Source organism: Triplophysa dalaica, chromosome 11 (genome assembly GCF_015846415.1).
Source record: "Triplophysa dalaica isolate WHDGS20190420 chromosome 11, ASM1584641v1, whole genome shotgun sequence".
Lineage (NCBI taxonomy): Eukaryota > Metazoa > Chordata > Actinopteri > Cypriniformes > Nemacheilidae > Triplophysa > Triplophysa dalaica.
In genome coordinates this window covers 15,278,122-15,299,546 of record NC_079552.1, presented here as the reverse complement: position 1 = coordinate 15,299,546, position 21,425 = coordinate 15,278,122, and the positions used below count along the sequence as shown (strand labels likewise).

At 36.9% G+C, this 21,425-nt stretch overlaps 1 protein-coding gene across 12 annotated transcripts in view; it reads right to left on the bottom strand.

Moving 5' to 3' along the window:
* The window catches only part of kcnma1a (potassium large conductance calcium-activated channel, subfamily M, alpha member 1a), a 158,676-nt gene that overhangs the window by 61,895 nt on the left and 75,356 nt on the right, over positions 1 to 21,425 (bottom strand). For all 12 annotated transcript variants that reach the window (XM_056760388.1, XM_056760383.1, XM_056760392.1 and 9 more), the window contains exons 4-9: positions 14,799 to 14,892; positions 14,551 to 14,662; positions 5,425 to 5,500; positions 3,623 to 3,698; positions 3,067 to 3,237; positions 880 to 971 (exon numbers count right to left, since the gene is read on the bottom strand). In XM_056760388.1, the coding sequence (XP_056616366.1) occupies positions 880 to 971; positions 3,067 to 3,237; positions 3,623 to 3,698; positions 5,425 to 5,500; positions 14,551 to 14,662; positions 14,799 to 14,892 (621 nt within the window). The remainder of the gene's footprint in view (positions 1 to 879; positions 972 to 3,066; positions 3,238 to 3,622; positions 3,699 to 5,424; positions 5,501 to 14,550; positions 14,663 to 14,798; positions 14,893 to 21,425) is intronic.

Here is a 21,425-nt window from a genome sequence, read left to right as displayed (position 1 = left end):
ATACAATTTTCACAAAGAAAACATTACTTCTGTGACTACTCATTTTATTATTGTTATTATTATTAACCATTATTATAAAAAACCAGAAAATTATTATCATCATCAATTATTATTAGTATTAGTACATGTATGTCCAAATTCACAGTTTTTCAAGAAAATGTGGAAAAAACATTGTATAGTATTTTTACATTTTTAAATGATTTCATATATTGTTGTCAAAGTTTACAAGCTCTTTTTTATAGGTTAGATATTTGCTAAACCCAGTGACAAAAAAAATAAAGAGTGACTAATAATAATGATTTTTGACAAAAATCATGAAATATGGACATACAAGGTTTCAGAAAGATAGCAGCGATATCTAAATTTTACATTGATGCATTTAGAAAGATGATTTCAACCAAAGTGTCTTAAAGTATAAACACTCATATGTAATTGTTAGTGAACGAGACCCTTTGATTCTAAAGCAGCACATAACAGAGGAAAAACAAACTAGTCATGAAAACACCATAATGAAATTATAAGGCAGCAGGTGTTATGGAAAATAACCCACGGACACAGCTCGGGGCATAGACATGTGGCTTCAATGGCCAAGGTCTCCAGTCACAGTGTGACATGTCCTCTATCACAAGCCCTTCTCTAGCTGAGTAGAGGAAGAATCATATGCGTCACACAACCACACCTGGGTCTGGATTTTGACTTACTTTCTGCCTCGGGTCGAGTTATAACTCCCTCCATATTTCTTCCGATTAAGGATGAGAGCAGCAATTTCTGGCACGTAGCGAGCAAACATGGCCTACATGCATGAAACAGAAACAGAAAAGTGCATGCAAAGAGGGGTTCTGCTGTGACCGAGGCCACAGAGGCACCAGGAATACTTACTTTCTGCCATTTACCGCACTATAGGTACCACCATATTTCTTGCGGTTTCCTATTAACTCTATGATTTCAGGGACGTAGCTGGCAAACATGGCCTAAGGAGAAGATAGGAGACAGAAGCAGAAACTAAAAACGAGAGCGGAGAGACCCGTCAGAGGGGGCACGTGCTTATCCACCTGACGTTTTCCCCAAACATCCGAGGAGCGCCAATTGATGAGAGGGACATGTGTTTCGTGGTAAAACACAAATCTTTACTTAGTTTTTTAATTGAAGTTTTATTAAAGCTCCCCATCTCACAATATGATTTCAATTATGGGGAAATAAAATGGCTGAAATACTAAAAAAACACCAGTTTAAAAGTTTCTGGTTGAGAGATAAAACACTAGTGCGATCTGTCAATCACAGACAGTAAAAAGGTCTTGTAAAACAGGAAGAGAAAGAAGAAAAAACCTACATGCCATGTTTTGTCCAACAAACACTAAAGCAGTGGCAAGTTGATTTGAATAGCCCAGCATGATCGCCCAGAGCTGCAAAGCACATTAAGACTCATTTGTGTTTTTTCAATGAGCTGGATGTGTTTTGCAAGATTGCAGCCTCGACGATGTCCTGTTTTATCTCCGCGCCGTATTTGCCGGACTCTTCATCTCCAGGTTGTCCTTCAGAGTTCTGAGCTGTTGATCTCGAGGGCCTTGATGAATTATGACATCTGAATGATCAGACGTGACTGTTTACAACCTTTCCATACTGAAGTCATTAATTGAACACCTGATATAAAACAGACTGCAGAGTCGTGATTATTTCCAGTCCTCCTCAAAACAAAGAAATAACACATTGCTATGGCAACTCCTGGGAGGCTGGAGCTCTTTCTGTCCTATGATAGAAATGGAATGCATCTGTCCTGAATTACAGCTGCATAAACTTCATAAGAGATCATCTCTGTACGTGATTTATAACTTCATCTTGAGTCTGTGTATTAACTAAACCCTAGCACGGGGTGATACATTGAGTTGGAAAGTTTGAATTTCATTTCTCTGAATTGGTTCTTTGGAGCTGTCATAACTTAAAAAGAGTTGTTTGAGTTGTTACTCAAAGAAATGGAAGAAAATCTATTTCAGTAAAACATGAAGATCAGACCTTATATATGAATAAATCTGACTTACTAAATGATTCAATCAAAAAATGTCTAAAAATCATTTGATTTACAGACCCTTTCATTTGACTTTTGACTAGTGTCTAATAATATAACTATACCATTTTATTTATGTTCACATTAATTTATATTATTATTTTATTGTAAAATAACTGCATTAAATAAATGATTTGTTGAATTTTGTTGTATGTTAATTTGATCAGATAAACACTTGTAGTTTTGTCACATTTGAAGAAACCTTATGGTACATTGACATCTAGTGGTTGAGCTTGGTATCGTAGTCTGAATTCAAAATATTGGAGAGACAAGTTTAGCTTCTCGGTTTCTTTTGCTTGTTATCAGAAATAATCTACAGGCACTCTATTGTTTGCGAATGTGTACCGGGAGTAAAGGGCACTCAACGAAGGCGCGCATGTGCAGTAACGTTTGTTTATGTTGTCACTTTGAAACCGTCTATAAAGGTTTAGGCTCAACCTGCCAAATGTCCAAACCTCAATTCAACCATTTCCTATTCCTATGGCTTTCTACAAAAAACTCAGACATAAGGCCGACAGAGTAGGTTATGATATGCTAGTTATGCATGCATATCGGAACGTTTCTGGCTGGCGTTGCCATGGTGACGCTCAAGCGGGACTATGGGCCATCAGCCTGCCACTGTGTTTGTTGGAATTTGGGGAGGGAAACAGAAGGATGGGATCTCCTGAAACCGCAAAACTGTTTTAAGAGAATAGCAACAACATTATCGTCAATATACATCTTCTTTACATCCTCATTTAAATACAACGTGTAGCCTAATAAGGGGCAGTGAATAAGGATGTGTCATTCAGCATGTAGAATTTAAAGCAGGGTGATGGACCTTTACAAACATTACAGAGACATTGGACATTATGCTAAAGCATTTCAATTTAGCCCAATATGAAGTCAAGGTAATGAAAGACATATCAAAGGGGGTCTTAATTGATATAGATGGCAGTTGTAATGAAGTGCAGGAATGGTAGGGGTGCAGGGCAGGGTGCCAACGAGAAGAGAAGTGATTTTACCAGACCACCGAGAATGAAGAAGACCATGAAAAGGCGTCCTAGAGTGGTTCTTGCATAGACGTCTCCATATCCCACAGTGGACATAGTGACCATTAATAAGTACACACATTCCCAATATGAGAGCGGCTGAGAATTTTGGAAGTTTTCCCATGGATCCCCTGAGTTTTCCACCTGTAGGAGGGAGAGCGTGAAACAAATTACTGTTGGATCCAAACGCGGTCTCTTACACCCATCTACTGTCCATATACGATATCACAAAGATGAATTGTGAAAAGAACCAAACTGAGGATTTAAAGGCGATCAGAGTCTCTGCTGCCATCTAGTGGCACAGATGTCCTCTGGCACATCCTGATAAAAACAGGCAAAAGGAAAAAAACAAAAATACTGAATCTTTCGATGAACTACGACACAAACCACATACTGGACACAGGAACAGACGTCACGTCCACTTAAGAGAATTTGTCTCTCCCACAGATCTGCACGTGCTCTCCGTTCTTACTCAGTTTCTCCATGGGCATGGGAAGAGAGGGGCGTGTGTGTGTTTTTAAACACTCACCAGATGAATGAATCCTGCAGCAGTGAGCCATGTGCTTATGAAGATGGAACACAGGTTCACCAGCTTGATGGAATTACTGTGAGAGACGAGAGTTACATCACACCTCTCAAAGTGAAACGCATCACACTGACGTACAGATCAGTCATCTATTGAGCCCAACACACACACGAGAGGCCAGTATTGGCCACGCCTTGAAACAGCGCTGCTCGTTGGGAGTGAATACACAAGTTATCAGCCAACAAATCAAATGACACTGGGACCCTGACATTGGGTCTCATTCATGAAACACGAGAACCAATTTTTGTGTAAAGCCAATTCTAACGTAAATTTTGTATTCATGAAAATGCTTGTATTTTCAAAATGTTAGTTGGTACAAAAGAAAAATGTACACCTGCTCCACACCACGTGTAAATAGTACGTAAAACCGCACGTAAGGTTCTGAATTCTTTTAGACAAACGGATGACAATGATATTTCACAAGTCATTTTGGCCTGACTTCCACCATTTTAACTTTTTAACTTTGGGTACAACGCAGAGCTCGTCGCCGTTATTTTTCACACACCTGTCCAATCACAGTGGAGACAAACACTACATTGACCATCATACACAACAATGGAGAAGTTAATATTATTACTGCATTTTCATATTTAGTAATATTCTTTAAAATAATATACTAGTAACAAGTAGGCTAACTGTTGCGGATTTTCTCAATCACAGCAACCAACGCATCTCCAGAATAACGTGCCATGCCTCTAAAGCGTTTTCTGGCGCCGCCAGCTGGTCGTTGTCAGAAGAGCAGCAGGTTTTATTATTTTGGCTGGCTAAAAACGCTTTGGTGGACACCAATTAATTAATTTATTGGTAGGCATATAGTCTTTAAGTATCTTATGCATTTATGCAATATATGTAGCCTAGCCAGAGAATGAAGTCCAGAGGATTCCATCATTCCTAAATACGTCATTTGCGTAGCAGTTCATAGGCGGGGATTGTGCTAATAGTGAAATGAGAGGGCATGCGCACCCTGTTTACGAGTGAATCGAGTTCATTAACATCCTCACATTTTACCATCCAACTAAAATGTCTGTTTTATGCGCAAATTACTCGGAATTTACTCATATGTTCACAAATGTTTCATGAATGAGGCCCATTGTGTCGTCTTTGCATAAAATGTAACTCTTTAACTACTTGTGCTAGCAGTGCCTCAATTAGCCAACTGTCTCTGAAAATAAATGACTAATGTTCACGTTGTCGCTGCCATATCGCTGTCAGCCTGAACACACCATAATAATTCTGTGGTCGATGTGAGCCAAATATGGTGGTAATGTAACATTCTGTAGACGGCTGTGCCATTTCTGTGATATATCCAAGCAATATCTCTCAACTGAAATATGATTGAAAGAAACAAATAAATGATTCCAGCATAAAGTTCTGACTGCGTTTTGCCTTTTCTTCCTTATCCTGACATATTTAAAAGATACCACTGAGGCATCAGGATGCGCTGATCTTTCATATGTGCTGGAAGAGGAATCAATCAAGAACCTGTCTGCATCACACACCCTCATTCATCAGGCTGGACAGGGGCACTGTTCTCTTACCTACAGCACACTAAATGTACACAAAGTGGAGGAATAACCGAAAACATTCTGCTCAACTATAAGCCCTGCAGATGTCTGGATCAAAGCTTCAGAGCTGCGCTGATGGTAAGGACACCAGAGATGCCTAAGGAGCTGTAGAGACTGTGTTGATGTCACCGTGGAGTTATTGAGGGTGTGAGAGGTGCACAATAATGTTGTCGGCCTTACCTTGTTTTTAAGATATTCAAAAACTGTAAAATTTCTGAGAACTGTATCAATCTCAAGGCTCTTAGGAACCTCAGACCTGTAAGAGAAGAGAAAAGCGAGAATTTGAGTTTATAGTAGAGTATATAGTGAAAACAATTTGATATGTTTGGATGAAATACCAGCAAATATTTCTACTACATGCATAGTATATAATGTTATTTTTCACTTTACCCAGAAATTGTATTTCTGTCATCATTTACTCGCCCTCGAGTTCTTCCAAATCCGTATAAATGTCTTTATTCCGATGAACACAGAGAAAGATATCTGGAAGAATGCTTATAACCAAACAGATCTTGCCCCCCATTTACTCCCATAGTAGTTTTTTAATAACACAAAATAATAAAAAACAAACACAGCAAACAGGTCTGGGGCACTTTTGACTAGCAATGTTTTTTTTCCAACCATGGGAGTCAATGGGGGGCGAAATCTGTCAGGTTACAAGCATTCTTCAAAATATATTTTTCTGTGTTCATCAGAATAAAGAAATAAATAAGATTCGGAACAACTGGAAGGTGATAAATGATGACAGAATTTTCATTTTTGGGTGAAGTACAACAACGCATCTCTTTTACATTTCACTAGCCAATTGGCTTTAATTTATGGCAAAGACAAAACATTTTTATTCACTACTTGGGTCATTCTCATGAAACATCATTCCAGTAAAGATTTTAATACTAAAACACATAAATCTGTAACAAAAAAATGCTAGTAATAAACAAAATTGTGTTTTATACCTTGCACAAACCATAATTTTAACATAGAAATGAAGTATTTATGTATTTTATTGCCTTTTAGGCTGAAATTCTTATTAGCGTAACCCATTCCAATTTTTTCTCAGTGCATTATTTGTTGTAATTGAAATGGAGTCAAATTTTAATATAATGGTAAAAACAATTGAATGTTCTAGATGTTCTTGATTGACATTATGATTATTGTATAATAAAATTAAGAAAAAGTGTCCATGACTGATATTCAGATGCATATTATAAAGATTGTTTAAAAGCACAAAAAGATATGTACATTATGTTTGGTTTTATGTCAAGAAACACATCTACAAGTAGGTTAACAGATTTAAAAAAATCCATCCTCATTACTGATACAGTTACCTTTCTGCAGTATAATTGTAAAATGTATAATTTTCTATTCAAATATATCTTATTATGTATAATTAATAAAAACTTGCTTAGGTATCATGGCTTTGCTTTTTTAGCAAAACATCCCATGGGATTAACAGTCTTAAATGGTTACGGTAAATTGTGTTAAACTCTTAGTTAAAGTTTTGAAATGTCAACATGTCAGCTTATTTTTAATGAATCAAATGGAAATTTGCAGATGCACATGGTTTATAAAGCACATTCTGGCAAATACCTGCTTACTGTTTATAATATTTATACTGCATTACTAGTAAGAATAGTCTGAAATTATTCCTTTAGAAAACCTTTATAGTTGACAGACAAGATTAAGCCATGATGGCAGACACCTTCAATATGTATTAAGACATTTCTCAAAAGCAAAAAAGAAAAGTACGTTATTAAAAAAAAATGTAACCTTTAAAGTTAAACAGTTGCTATAGGAACATTAAATGAGCATTATGTGATACGAGATGTGATTGGTCCTGAAAAAAAGTCACAATGCAGAAAAAAACAGTTGTTAAGTGTATTTTTTGAAGCTTGGAGAAGAACAGGAACAGCTGTGGAACTCTGTCACTTGTGTGTGTACGTGTGAGAAATAGGTGCTGAAATGAGCGCATCAGGAAGCAGATTAGAGGAAAAGATCACCTGCTTCAGCAAGCTCCTTATATAAACACCAATTTCTCTCCTGCTTTGAGCGTCAAAACAAAATCTACTCAAACACAAACACCTCATCTTCTCAGCTTTGCTCACGCTGCATTCTCACACAAATGATTCAAAATGTTCTTTGAGTCCTGCCAGATTTACACCGTCTCCGTGCACAGATCATTTTCACAGTAAGACTGGGGTGAGAGTTATTTTCAGCAACAGGAAACACAAGCACTTCAAATCCTTACAAGACCTTTTGCACACACAGCCAGAAAGCAAAACAAACTTCAAGCTTCCTGCAAACATCATCTAAAAAACAACAACTCCACAGAAATGATCACTTACACCAGTTAGACAGCCCACAAAGGCAAGAAGAGATAGAGTTCTGGTTCTTCTCCCTGCCATCTCCTGACTGACATGTGCTTAGCCTCACACGATAGCCATTTGGAAACAGGTCACCGCACGACTTTTTGCGTCTTCGGTTCTGGCTCTCCTCAACCGGTTCGGTGACCAGGGCTCCATGAGGGCCTCGAAACACTAGGAGCTTACTGGAGATCATGATTCTACAATTACCAGATTCTGACCTTATTTAAAGCTTAAAATATTCAATGTTTCTTCTTAGCGTCAAAGAAGTGTGTGTGCTCGGAAAAAGTATGTCCAATATCAGAAAAATCAAAAAGTTGAGAGCGAAAGAGAAAATCTCCTCATACGGCACACTGAAGTATGCCACAGAATCTGTGTTTAACAATACTAACAACTCTTTAAGCCTAGACAGTGACACCCGTCATCGGATAACATTTACATCTGCCTGCAGCCTCTGACGTATTTGAGCTCATCTTTTGATATTAAACTCCCACGCACAGAGCTTTCCTTTGACCCTCTCTCTGTTTTATTGAGGTGATGGGCTTTAGCGTGCACAGAAACTGTCTAGGGATTTATATCTGTTTAAATTGAAAAAGCAAAACAATAATCCTGAATGAATCATTCAGTGATTAGAAATGAAACGCCATAAAGTTGAAAACCGTTTATATCTTCTGCACTGCAATCCTGTTGTTAAGATCATTTAGTATGATGATGCTGAGATTCAGTATACTTCGGTTTTTATGGATAGTTTCATCCTGTTTTTTTTACCCCAGCGATGCTTCTTAACTGTATATCTATCCCTTGTATAGTGTTTATGTTTTGTTACTCAGCCAATGTTCACAGATCTTTAATCTATCCCAAATACAAGCAACGTAGAAAGCATACCGTCACTGTCATTCTGAATCCTCTGATGTCCAAATCCTCTGTTAATCATGAAAACACTGTACTTAATATAATACTGTGTCATTTATTGGTAAGATATGTGCAAAACCCAGTGACAAACAAAAGGGTGACGAACAATATTGATTTATGGCGAATGGAGATGCAATGTTTCAGAAAGACAACATCGAATAATGGGAAATATTAATAATTTACCTCTGTTGAATTATCACATTAAATTAAATTTTATTCATCTATTTATTTTTAAGATAAAATCTTCATGAAAAACATGTTTATCTCAAATAAACAGAAATGTATGAAGCTTAAAAACACATTTATTACATCATTTGTATTAAACATTGAGGTGGGTCTCACAGACCTGAACACCACACAAGGGTTAAGCAAGCATCTCTGCTCTGAGAGAAACAGTAAACATGGGCATAATTCTTTCCAAAAACTATGATTTTTGGAATCATAGATCCAAATCCTGTTCCAACATTAGTCTAAGCACCTCATCTTGGCTATATTTTAAATGAGCATTGCATATATCTTTAAAGAGAAGGCAATGACTGGATTCAGGTGATGTAAATAAAAAGTATATATTTAATGTATTAAATACATTTAGTTCATAATCTATTATTTAATTACATTGCCCATTCACCCTTAAAATGCAGGCATTTAAAAACGTACACATCCAGTTCTCTCTCCCTATTTATATGTAGCATCAGTCATTTCCATTGAACCTATGCTGAACATGATGTTGTCTTTCTAGCACAGCAGCTGTAAAAGGGTCAGAGCGACTGTTGTTGTGCATTGAAGCAGGCTTAAATGGGGGCAACATCTATCTGCTTATAAGCATTCTTGCAAATATCTTTCTCTCTGTTCATCAGAACAAAGAATTTTATACAGATTTGGAACAACTCGAAGGCGAGTAAATGATGACAGAATTTTCATTTTTGGCTGGAGTGTCCCTTTAACAAGCACATGTGTAGAACGGAAAGATGCTCATTCAGAGATTGCCACCACTCACAGTACTGCACTTCATTCACATCGCTTAACTCACAGAGCAACAGCATGTCACGTGTGTCACAGCCACAAACCACTGGCTCTTTTTCTCAATCAGGGAACACTGACCATGTGTTAACAGGGATAAAGTGATGTCTGGATTACTCTGGGCTTGAATCTGCCAGAACGCACTAGACGTATCGAGGCCAGCCACGTGAGAATGGGCTGTAGTTATGAAAGAGGCTTAAAACAAATTAGATTGCTTAAGTGATTTTTTCTCTATAGTTATGTGACTTATTTGACTGAGGGGTTTCCTGTGGTGAGGACAGACCATTCAACCATATGGTGCAATTCTGCATCAAACCACTAGATGGCACTCAGGAACTGACTTGATTGAAAAAAATATGGCACCGTCTATATATGTGTTACAGACAACTGTATCAACATATTCAGGCCTGGGAGATTTATTTCGCCTATATATAAACTTTGTGTATAAATTTGGCGTTTGACAACTGACTAACTAGCCACCAAAACACTAAAACAGTCCCAAGGCTCAGTACATCGTCCCTGAAATAGAAATATTTATAGAAAAATCCATATTTCAACCACAACAATACAAACCTAAATCTAAAATGGTTTCTAACAGGCGATTATACTGGATTATACTGGATACGCACAACCCGTCACATTTCCAGAATAACAATAGTGGACCCAGTTGGCAGCCAAATGCTCCAATAAAACTAAGAAAATATGAGTCATATGATTAATGCAGTCTTTTTGCAGACTGAGAGATTATTTTGAAGAGGGCAAACTCTATCTGAGAGTCAGATACGGTTGGTAATCAGTTGGTAGAAGGCAGCTTGTTTAGTGTAAATCCATATTCAACCCTCTTATGTTTGAAAGAACTCTGCCTGCACTTCATAAGGGAGATTAATTTATATTTCCCATAAATGGATCTCTGTATACCCGCTCAAATTAAAAGCACTTTCTCCACTGTATTAATCGACGTCCAGTTTTCAGTGAGAGGAAGGTATCCTTGGATGAAGCTGATGTAATTATGGTTTTAGAACAGATTGGGACCAGGGGTGTAGAACATAAGAGCACATTTGGCAGCTGAAAACAAAACGTTCTAAAAACAACAATGCACAGAATGCGGATTTACAGTATGTGTACAGCACTGGTCTAAGTGTTTATCTATCTACCACAGTAACCGTTTAAATAGTATAGAATGGCTGTGACATGTTTGCCAAGGAAATCAATATATATATTTATATATATAATGGACGATATTTGTATTTTTTTATATATCAGCATTGGACAATATCCGATTTAAAGTCAAGCAGGTCCGCAGGCAGCCCCGTGTTATTGGTGAAGTGGAACGTGCTGCTACCGCATATGAAGGAGCCCAAACCAAAACTTTTGGAAGATTCAACAACAGTCCTGGGAGATAAAGGTAAGGCTTAAGTGCTAATATTTCAAAGTCCTATGGCCATATATTTACTATATATTACTAGTAAACTATCAAGTGTTGCTTCACTTAGTGAAAGAAGAAACGAATAGCATGCTGTTATACAGTCATAACACTTGTGTGTGTGTGTGTCTCAGAGTTATCTGAATTCAGTGTTGAAGAAATGCTGATGTTGCTGCAGAAGTTTGACATTTCACAGTCCTTTCATTAGGTCTGAGAGTCTGACTCGCTCATCACTTTTTATATTATAATTTCCTTATATTATCTTTTCTGAAAAGATTAATCATTATTTATTTATGAACTGTACTAGTGTACTTGGACCACTAGGGGGCAACAGATGTTTATGTGTTCTAAACAAATGACATAAAAGATTTGTTATTGTGGTATATTAAATGGCTGATTAAATGAGAAAATCTGCTTGCATTCAGAAAAAAATTGTCCATTAGACATCCCTTTGCCTGATGATATAATACTAAATTTTCACCGCAATAATGAGTTGTAAGGGTTATGGAAGAAAACTACTTGGAATACCTGGGAACATGAATGTGGTTCAGAAAGCATCCTAGATACAGATATGTGATCTACTTGAAAGAAACTAAATTATAAGAGCTTTGTTAACAATTCAAAAAATGTATCGTGTATTCATTTTAAATTGAACCTTATTTATTCATTCGCTGTTTCACTACTCATCCAAGAGCTTCATCAGCAGGACATCAGCCAGTGTAGTCACTTCTAACTAAAATTCTGCATAGCATTAAATTAAGGAACACGTTTGTATCCTATGACGTATCAACAGCAGCAAAATTACCATACGTGGGTGTTGTTAAACTAGTACAAACACAAGGAATAGATTTCTATGTATCTGCATCATATCTGTATCTTATACTTACACTTGAAAAGAAAGACGGGCTCAAAGTTTTCCAGTATTTTTATCTTTCATGTGATAGAACATCGTCCATCAGACACTTACTAAATTATCTCAAACTATGGGGATTCAGACATGCAATTCATTTTGCAGTATAGAGACCACTTTGATGATAGCAACAATGCAATGCTGGTCCAGAAGAACTTCCTGTTTCAGTTTTTTCAAATTACACAAAAATTTGAACAAAATACAACCAACACAACATTTATAACCAGATCTGAATTTTAAATTAATATTTTTAAGGTTGAATTATGAATGTAATTTTTTTTAATAAATAAAATAAAAAATAAAACCAGAACCGCTTCTAGACTAGTGTTTACGTATTGCAAAGTTGTCTATAGTAGACTAGACGACATATGCATATGCAGGTTTATTCTTTCTTAGTGATACAAAAGCATCAGTTTCCACTCATATACTGTTTTGAAGTGCATCTCAAAATGTGAAGCAAATATTTACATATGCTGCTCAGGCAAACAGCTGTTATTAGTCTACAAATGACAGCGGCTTTCATTTCATTTTTATTTATTGACTCGAGGGGGAAAGACACAATTAAAACAGTTTTTATGTACTCCTGCTTTTATAATGCATTATTTAAGCAGTGACATGAATGAAGTTTTCTAAAGCTGGCTACTGAAGTGCTTAATTATTAACAAAGGGATACAACATTACTTTCACAGCTGTTTTTGAAAGCAGTAATGACACATATGGTGTAACTATTACTAGTGAATATTAGGGGTGTAATGGTTAAAAAATATTGTCACGGTTTTAGGGTCGCGGTTTTGGTTCGGTTCAGCATGTGCTATGTTCAGGGAAAAGGGACTATTGACAAATAAACAAATAATCAAACTTCAAGTAACAGCACCAATAAAACAACAGCGCAAAGCAGAAAATAAAATTAGATATTGTATATAGATATAGATAAAATATAACATAACATTGCATATGTACAAATTAAATTAAGATGAATCTGAATTGAAGCTACAGAAGCTATTGAGCCACAAGCAGTGAGTGATTTAAGTGACTTTTAATAGACAGCAGGAATATGCTGCGGTCACCTTAAGAGGAATGCAACATATCCAAATCACTGACACTGCACACATGTGTTGTTTTCGTCTGTTTTTCTCCGTTCACTTAAGACATAACCTATTATGTTGGTTAAGATTCTCGACAAGAAGGGCATGTTGTCCTACTTCATGTGTAAATTAGTCTGTTTAAGCGCAAGACTTCAAGACAACTCAATATTTGCGCCATGTCCAACACTATCCCTGTGTGCGCTTAGGATCTTCTCACAGTGCGCAAGCGAGTATTCTTGAGCATCATCTTGCACTTAAATGTTTAAATTAGCAAGGTTTGAATGAGTTTAGTTTAAAAAGCAACATGTGCTGTTCAGGTCTCACCTGCACTCGCGTGAGCGATCACAACTCCCAGGTGATGAAAGCATAAATGACAGCTTATTTTACAGCATAAGTCAATCCTATTGAAATTTGTCTAGTTTATTTGATTTGTTGGAGGTATTAAATGTGTATCCATCGACAAAGATACATTAGCTGAACTTTGTTAGTCTGTTTTATATTTTGTTAATGAACCATATTAAAAATGCATCGTCAGATTTATGTTGAGTCGTGGTCCAAGTGCGTGCAGAACCATTGGTGGAGAACGGTGCAGTTCAATTTTTTACAGAGAACCGTAACACCCCTAGTGAATATGTATGCGTTTACAATGAGTCTACAGTTGTCTGATCTGCTTTCTGTTTGTCAACAGGATACAAATAAAACAGAGGTGTGTTTCTTTAACATTTTCACCCAAATTTATGTCTCACAGTAAATTTTCTGTAAAAAATATATGGTCAAACAGAAGAAACCATATTCTTCTATCTTCATTTGTTCATTTTTTATCACTCTGTAGATGGCGGTAGGTTTCTTCAAAAATGCATCATTTTGATTTAACAGCTGAGATAATTAACATTCTTTGTCAAAGATTCCGTCCAGATTCCCCTCAGAACAATCATTAAAAAACGCTAAAACATATACGTTCTAGGTTCTGGGATACTGTACTTTTTCCCAGTGGTGTGTAATAGCGCCACCTGCTGTACAACAGTACAAACACTGATGGTCATAAAAACTTGTCTTTGGCGGGGCAGCATTTTTTTTTAAATGACGAGATAACTCGTCAATGGCGCTGAAAGAGTTAAGTACACACAGCTCACAACTCTCTCACTTTACCAATTTGCTTAAATACAGACCTAGAGTAATGAAATTCATTATCATCAGGGCAGCATGTTTTAGGCAAAGCTTCTCCATCCGGTTTATATTATCCATTATAATCTAGAATTTAATCAATCAACAATTTAATCCTCATGCCAACACAACAGATCCAGGTTCAGTTCTAACTCTCCCTCCAGCTCTTCTTCATCCAAGCCCCACTGTCACCTCTGCCGCACGTCGGGTTCACAAGCAGTGACATTTCACAGCTATTCTTGGCTTTCCCCGAGACAGAAACTGACAACCAACCCTATCGGCTTGGCGTAATAATCATAAAAATCTCCCCTTGTCTCATCATTAGATTGGCCTTTATGTTGTCTACTTTCACTTTGCACCTGTTCCTGAATAAACACCAGTGCTGAACCATCCAAAGCAGAGACAGACAGGAGATCAGGTGAAGAGACTTACCCAGCCAGCTCCTGTTCAGATACACTGACACGAACACGGGCGGCACGGTGAAGAAGTCCACCACTGAGTTCACCTCCAACCAGAACCACAGCTTGTCATTGGCTGCTATGAACTGGGTAAAAGAAGAAAAGAAATAGAAAAAAAAGAAAGAAAAGAAGAAATAGAAATTTGGTTATAATGCTCCAAATCAAGAGACCATATGCTAACGTTACAATGAAGAATCAATTACAAGGTAAATATGTACTTACACGCAAGCCAAAGTAGAGTAAGAAGAACACGTTGAATGCCATGTCAATTTGTAACGTGAAGTCTTTGTAGAAATTCTGACAGGATTCTATAGGACTAGGGAGAGAAAAAAGCAAAATAAACATTTAAAACATTGCGTCTGTTACTCTGTTTATTTAATGAAATAAGAGCACAAGCTCTGGGAATTTACTATGTAATAAATTGGAGACTTTGGAACATATAGAAAACTCTCATCCAATATTTACATTTTTCATCATCTTAAACGAAAAAACAATGAATAGTTGTATTTACACAAACAACATACTATATGTGTATGACAAACTGCGTCTGTGTGTGCATGCGTGTATAAATAGCCGCGGAAATAATTAAGAGACCGTTTCAAAGGATCAATTCAGTTTTTCTGAATTTACTATCCATATGTAGATGTTCAGGTAAAAAGATCACTTTTGTTTCATTCTGTGAACTAATAACAATATTTTGTACCAAATTTCAAATATACATATTGTTTCTATTTACATTTATTTGCAGAGACATGGCGAAACGGGTCAAAAAAACAGAAAAGATGCACTGTATTTTTTAGACCTCAAATACTGGAAAGACAACAAGTTCATATTCACTTTTATGCAATACAACAGTCATATTTGTACATGTATTTATATACATGTACAAATTTATACATTTATATATACAGTATATAAACACACTTCACAGGAAGTCTTATTATTGCAGCTATACTCTACATATTTCTTCAGTCTGTGCCTCAAGACAACAGACTTCTGCATAATTCAAGACTGTCTTATAAGCACTGGCTGCTTTCATCTGTTAAATCATTAAATAAATAAAGCATTGCTGGTCCGTTAAATAGAGCTTGGATAGTAAAAACAACCGCTGAATGATTCATTAATTTAAGAGGTTTCATTTCATAAGCCATAATCTTTTGAGAAGAGGTTAACATGGTGCTGCCCCTTTACTGACAGTATAATTGATCTGTAGGAAGTTAATTACAAACTAGCACTTGCATTTAATAACTAAATAATGCGCTTTTTATCATCTTAATGATCTACTTTATGTGCCATAAAGGCCAATAACAGGTTTTTATTATGTAACAATTAGCTGCGTCACAAACAACCGTCAGCACATGCATACTGTGAAACTTAAGAATGAGATCCGCAGGCTCAATGTCACTTCACATGAGATCTGCTGACATGTGGCATCGAGGGAGAATATATCCATGGTGTGAAATCTTTAACACCCTTCTCCTTAGCCCACCTTAAGGCCTGAATGTTGTCTTTCAGTATTTCTTTGGCCATTAGAAGATATCTTTCCAGACCTTTATATGACCCTTTCGGATCAGCAGAAAGCTACAGAAGGCCAACTAAACAGGGAAGTAAACACTTCTTAGGTGCTCCTTAGAATCCAACTCACACTAGATGGTTTACAGACAGTCATAAAGTATAATAAGAGTAGTGTACTGTTTATTACTCTTTACGACGAAGAGCAATGTCCGTAAACTGTAAACAAAGCCCAAAGCAGCCTACTTAAAACTAGCTCTGTTTCTTCTTTTACAACAATGTTGCAATGTAACATTCATTCAGAAGAGGGGATACAGCTGAATGCTTATCCTCAAACTAAATGCCATGGGATCACTGTCCCATGTACTGATAGGGTCAAACACACCATTACATAAACAATAAGCATTGTTACACAATATGCACGCTACAGTGCTGGTTAAATGATACAACAACTAAATCGATGGGAACATTAAAGGAGTAGTTCACTTTCAAAATAAATGTTCATGATAATTTACTCACCCCCATGTCATCAAATATGTTTTTGAGGTTTTTGATGGAAACATTACAGGAATTTTCTCCATATAGTGGACTTCAATGGGCTCCAAATGGTTGAAGGTCTAAATAACAGTTTCAGTGCAGCTTCAAAGGGCTTTAAACCATACCAGACGATAAACAAAGGTCTTATCTAGTGACACGATCGGTCATTTAAAGAAAAAAGTATATGCTTTATAAAGAGAAATGCTCGCTTTGCTATGTTCTGCGATGCGCGTTCATGACTTAAATAAGAAAATAAGTAATTTAGTTGAAAAGTTCATGCTTCACGTAGGCGGAAGTTCCGAGTCGGTGTTTACAAGTTGAACGTGCAAGTTTTCAACATAATAACTTCTTACGTGAAGTCATGAACAATCATCGCGGAACAGAGCAAGGCAAATTTTTTATGTTTATATAGCATACACATTTTTATGTTTTTTAGAAAATGACTGTTTGTTTCGCTAGATAAGACCTTTATTCATCGTCTGGTATGGTTTAAAGCCCTTTGAAGCTGCAATGAAACTGTAATATTGACCTTCAATCGTTTGGAGTCCATTGAAGTCCACTATATGGAGAAAAATCCTGGAATGAATCAAAAACCTTAATTTCTTTTCGACTAAAGAGAAAAAAACAAACATCTCGGATGACATCGGGGTGAGGATTTTTTTTATGAAAATCAATTCTGAAAGTGAAGTACTCCTTTAAAGAGGGTGATAGTCTCACTGAGGATTTTCGGATAGGGAACCACTGCTGGAGCCTGGAGGGCAGCACACAGCAGGTCTAGGTTAATACAACAGCGACTGATTTAGGCCAAGGCACCATTTCTATGAGATTTAGCTCCTGCAAGGGCACCAGACAGCTAAAACCTCAGCCAGGGCTCTAAAAATAGCCCTTCTGCTTTAATACCTCCCTGAGGTGCTCTCTGTGTGCACTTCTAAAAGAGGAAAAACACACAAAGCAATGGCCGGGTGTTTTTGTACTCTTAATGAAAATAATAATTTTTAATAATAAATACATTTCCATAGAATGATATTGATATGATATTTCACAAAAAAGACACCTGAACAAATGGAGTGGTTCAGACATGACACATTTTTGTATAGGCCTACCCAGAATTTAGCGCCGCGCCAGTTCTTTCTAATCTTTGTATAATACGAAGAACCTTTTTTCACCACAAAGAACCTTTTGTGAAACAGAAAAGTTATTTTAGATGTTAAAGGTTCTTAATGGAACAACTTAGACAAAAAAGGGTTCTTCAATGGTATTATGAAACACCTTTATGTTTTAAGAGTGTACAACAACTCTTTCAAACTTTATTAAAACGTGTTCCCTGGGAAATAATTCCCTGTTTTTAGAGATTTGTGTCTGTGTTGCATTATTTATGAGATTTATATATGTGATGACATCTTATGTTCTCGCTAGTAATGTGCGGGTCGTCTCATAACCCGCGGGTAAACCGTGGGTCGGTATGGGGCGGGTAAAGAAATTGTTACTTTATTTGCAGTGCGGGTTGGGACGAGTCATTAAAAAAAAAAAAAATCTTAAAGTGTATGTTGCTTGCAATTCCCTATAGCCTAAATTATATATTTGGAATATATAGTTTCATATTTTATTAGGTTCTTTGATAAGGTTACAATATATAAGCCCATAGTAACGTAACTTGCGCGATGTCCCCAATCCAAACACGTCACGTAAGCACCAAGCACCTCCCGCCGGCAGCCACAACAACAAAACAGACAGAGAAATAAAGTGATGATGGGACATGAGGTACGGGAGAAATTAAGGTCGGGAATTTACATCATTAAAAGAAAAGAAGGTCAAGCTGCTAAATCGAATTTTTGGGACCGGTTCTCAGAAATAAGAGACAACAGTAGTAACGATTTATTAGACTACGTGAAGTGCACGTTTCTATGATTCATAAGCGTATGTTGTTGCCAATTTAGAAGCTGATGTGATCTAATGTTTCTAATGTTCAAGCACTTTAAGGCTGAAATAAAGTCCATTTTACATTACAATGCCTATTATGTCTATTTAATGGTTACAGGTGCCGGGCGGGGCAGGTATTAAAAATAGATACAGTGGTGCGGGGCAGGCCTAATCATTTCATAAAAGCGGGACCCGCGGGTTGCAAAAAAACCCTGAACCACCGTTAAATAGTACCCGCCAAAGGATTTCGTCGCTTTTAGCAACTTGTTAGCAAAAATCACAACTGGGTTACAACTAGTGCGTTTAATGTCGTAACTTTAAATGAGAATATATTTAGAGGTTTTGTTAACCACAGAACTTATTTAATGCAATTCAAAAAACCCATAGACTTTGGAGTGATGGACCCAGAAGTTCTAAAATGCTAACTCGTGAACTTGTGGGTTTTACGTATAAAAATATGTAATCTCTGCTGTTACCTATATACCTACAATGCAAGGCTGCCACATATAGAAGCTCATTCGGCACATAAATGGCAAGCTAATGTGAAATATGCTAACTGAAATAGCGTTTCTTATCTAGTCACTGATTCAGCCCCTCTAAGAGAGCGCACGCAGTATGAGATCAGCTGTGGATAACACTGACCCCCATCAAGACTTTTCTTTTAGTGATTAAACCCTGTTACCACAGAAAGATGCAGAGTCAGAACTGCACAGTGTGAAACCTTCATTCCTATGTGAATAAATGACATTCACAATGTGGCCTCCTTAGCGAGAGGAGGGAGTGTTTGAAGACTTATTCTGCATTGCTCTACTTTGCGGTCTAAGCAGATTCAGTTTAGGAACACACACACAATGTATTTGTTTCACATTTGTTTTGAAACATTAGGGTGATGTGATGTCAACTCCAATAAATCTCTGACATTCCAGAGCTGAGGTAAGGACAGACTGCGAAACTAGACAGATTAAAAAAATGATTACAATATTCAATACTGCAATTTCGATTTTGCTTAATGTGATATTTTGACCAGAAAACGCATTCAACATACTGCCGAAGCTTACTGGTGGGAAGAGATCAGACAGAATAGCTAAAGCCTGAAATTAATAATAGTTATGCATCCACTGTAATGCATTATTAGTCATATATGACGTTGAAGTCTGATATCAGACATGGTCATGTGTCAGAATCTTGGAGAACATGACCTTTCTCTCTCTGTCTCTCTCCCTCCTCTCGCTCTCTTTCTCTCACTAGAATTAAATGGGGTGGATTATTCATCCCTGCATTGCAGTGCCAGGATGTTTATTTCAGTGGCTTCTTAGTGAATGGACTCTGTATTTCCCTGCCCTTTCACAACATCGTGTCCTAAAGCCATTCCAGGTTAATACAGCTCAGTCTAAGAGCTTTATATAGAACCGACCATTTATTCTGACATGACTGCATAAACAAATCATTAAGCCTCGTCTCATTTCGCTATTATCAGTCCTGTAATTCAGAACTCAATACCATGTGGCTCTGGCATGACTATATGTAACTACTATAGTGCACTGATCACCCAAAATGTCATAAGTGAAAAATAAAATAAAGGCATCCCTTGAAGAAGAGCTTTCATTGGTGTTGCCCTACATATTTCTTGCCTCATTGTTCAGGTCCTATAAAAAGACATTGTGATCTAGTGGGAAAAGTACACACGGCTCCCATTGAGAATATAACGATGAAACGTCAATGTTAGGAGACTACAACCCAGTACTATTATATAAAGTTAATTCCACCTGCAATTCACATACAGTAATGGCAATGAAATAGATGTAAATACTTTGTAAAGACAATTTGAAGACTCGGATTCTGCAGGTGGTTGACAATTTATTGTTATTTGGTTCCTAAGATGTTGTGAATAGTTGTTTGTGTGTCGTAATTGAGTCGATAAGGTGTGAGGAGTTGTGGAGGTTGAATACTGGTCCAGGTCAAAAGAGTCTCAATGTCTAAGATATCTCTACCTCATGGGCTTTGTTTACTTTTACTTTTATTTAATTTCTTGCATTTTGTTTAGGTTATCAAAGATAATTCCTTTCACAATAATAAACATCATAATGTTTTGTGTAAAATACATTCACAGTAAGATTTACAACTCAACCGAAAAAGATGTAGGGTGAAGCTGTGGCTTATTTCAAATACCTTTTTCTCTTTACAAAACTAATAAATGTTAATTCCAGTCATTACTTAAGTCTATAAAAAATAACAAAAACATTGCTAAAGACATACTCACATCTTTGTACATATTTACATAGATTTATTCCATAAATTTCCATCCAAAAGCTAGCTTTAGGAAAAAAAGCTCAAGGTTTATGATATTTATGTTTGTGGCACAAATATTGCAGGAGTTACTGTCCAAAACAATACATTAATAGTGCTGTTGCCTAATGCTTAAAAGGATAGTTCACCCCAAAATTCTGTCATCATTTACTCAACCTTTAAATTGCAGTTTTTTTCAACAGAACAACAACCTTTATAAAGGTTTGGAAAAAATTGAGGGTGAATTATCCCTTTAATTTCTTTGCAACAGGTGCAACAGGTGCTATACTGCAGTTTCATCAAATGGCTTCTTTCAACAAAGCCATGCAACAAACACCGGTCTTCTCTGGAAAGTCCTTTCAAATGAACTCCGCATTCGCAGATCACTTTGACCAAAAGTAACAGTGCCCTGAAAAGTGACTCCTCACACAAAAGGTGGATAATCAACAGAAACTCAGGGGAGGGTGATGCTTGGCCACTAGAGAGAGCTGTGTGCCCACAGCGTTGAGTGAAATGCCCCCCCTGAAAGCTTGCCGTATGTGCTGAAGTGATGAAAAAGTGCACACTCCTCCCGCCTGCAATTGCTGCTTTCAA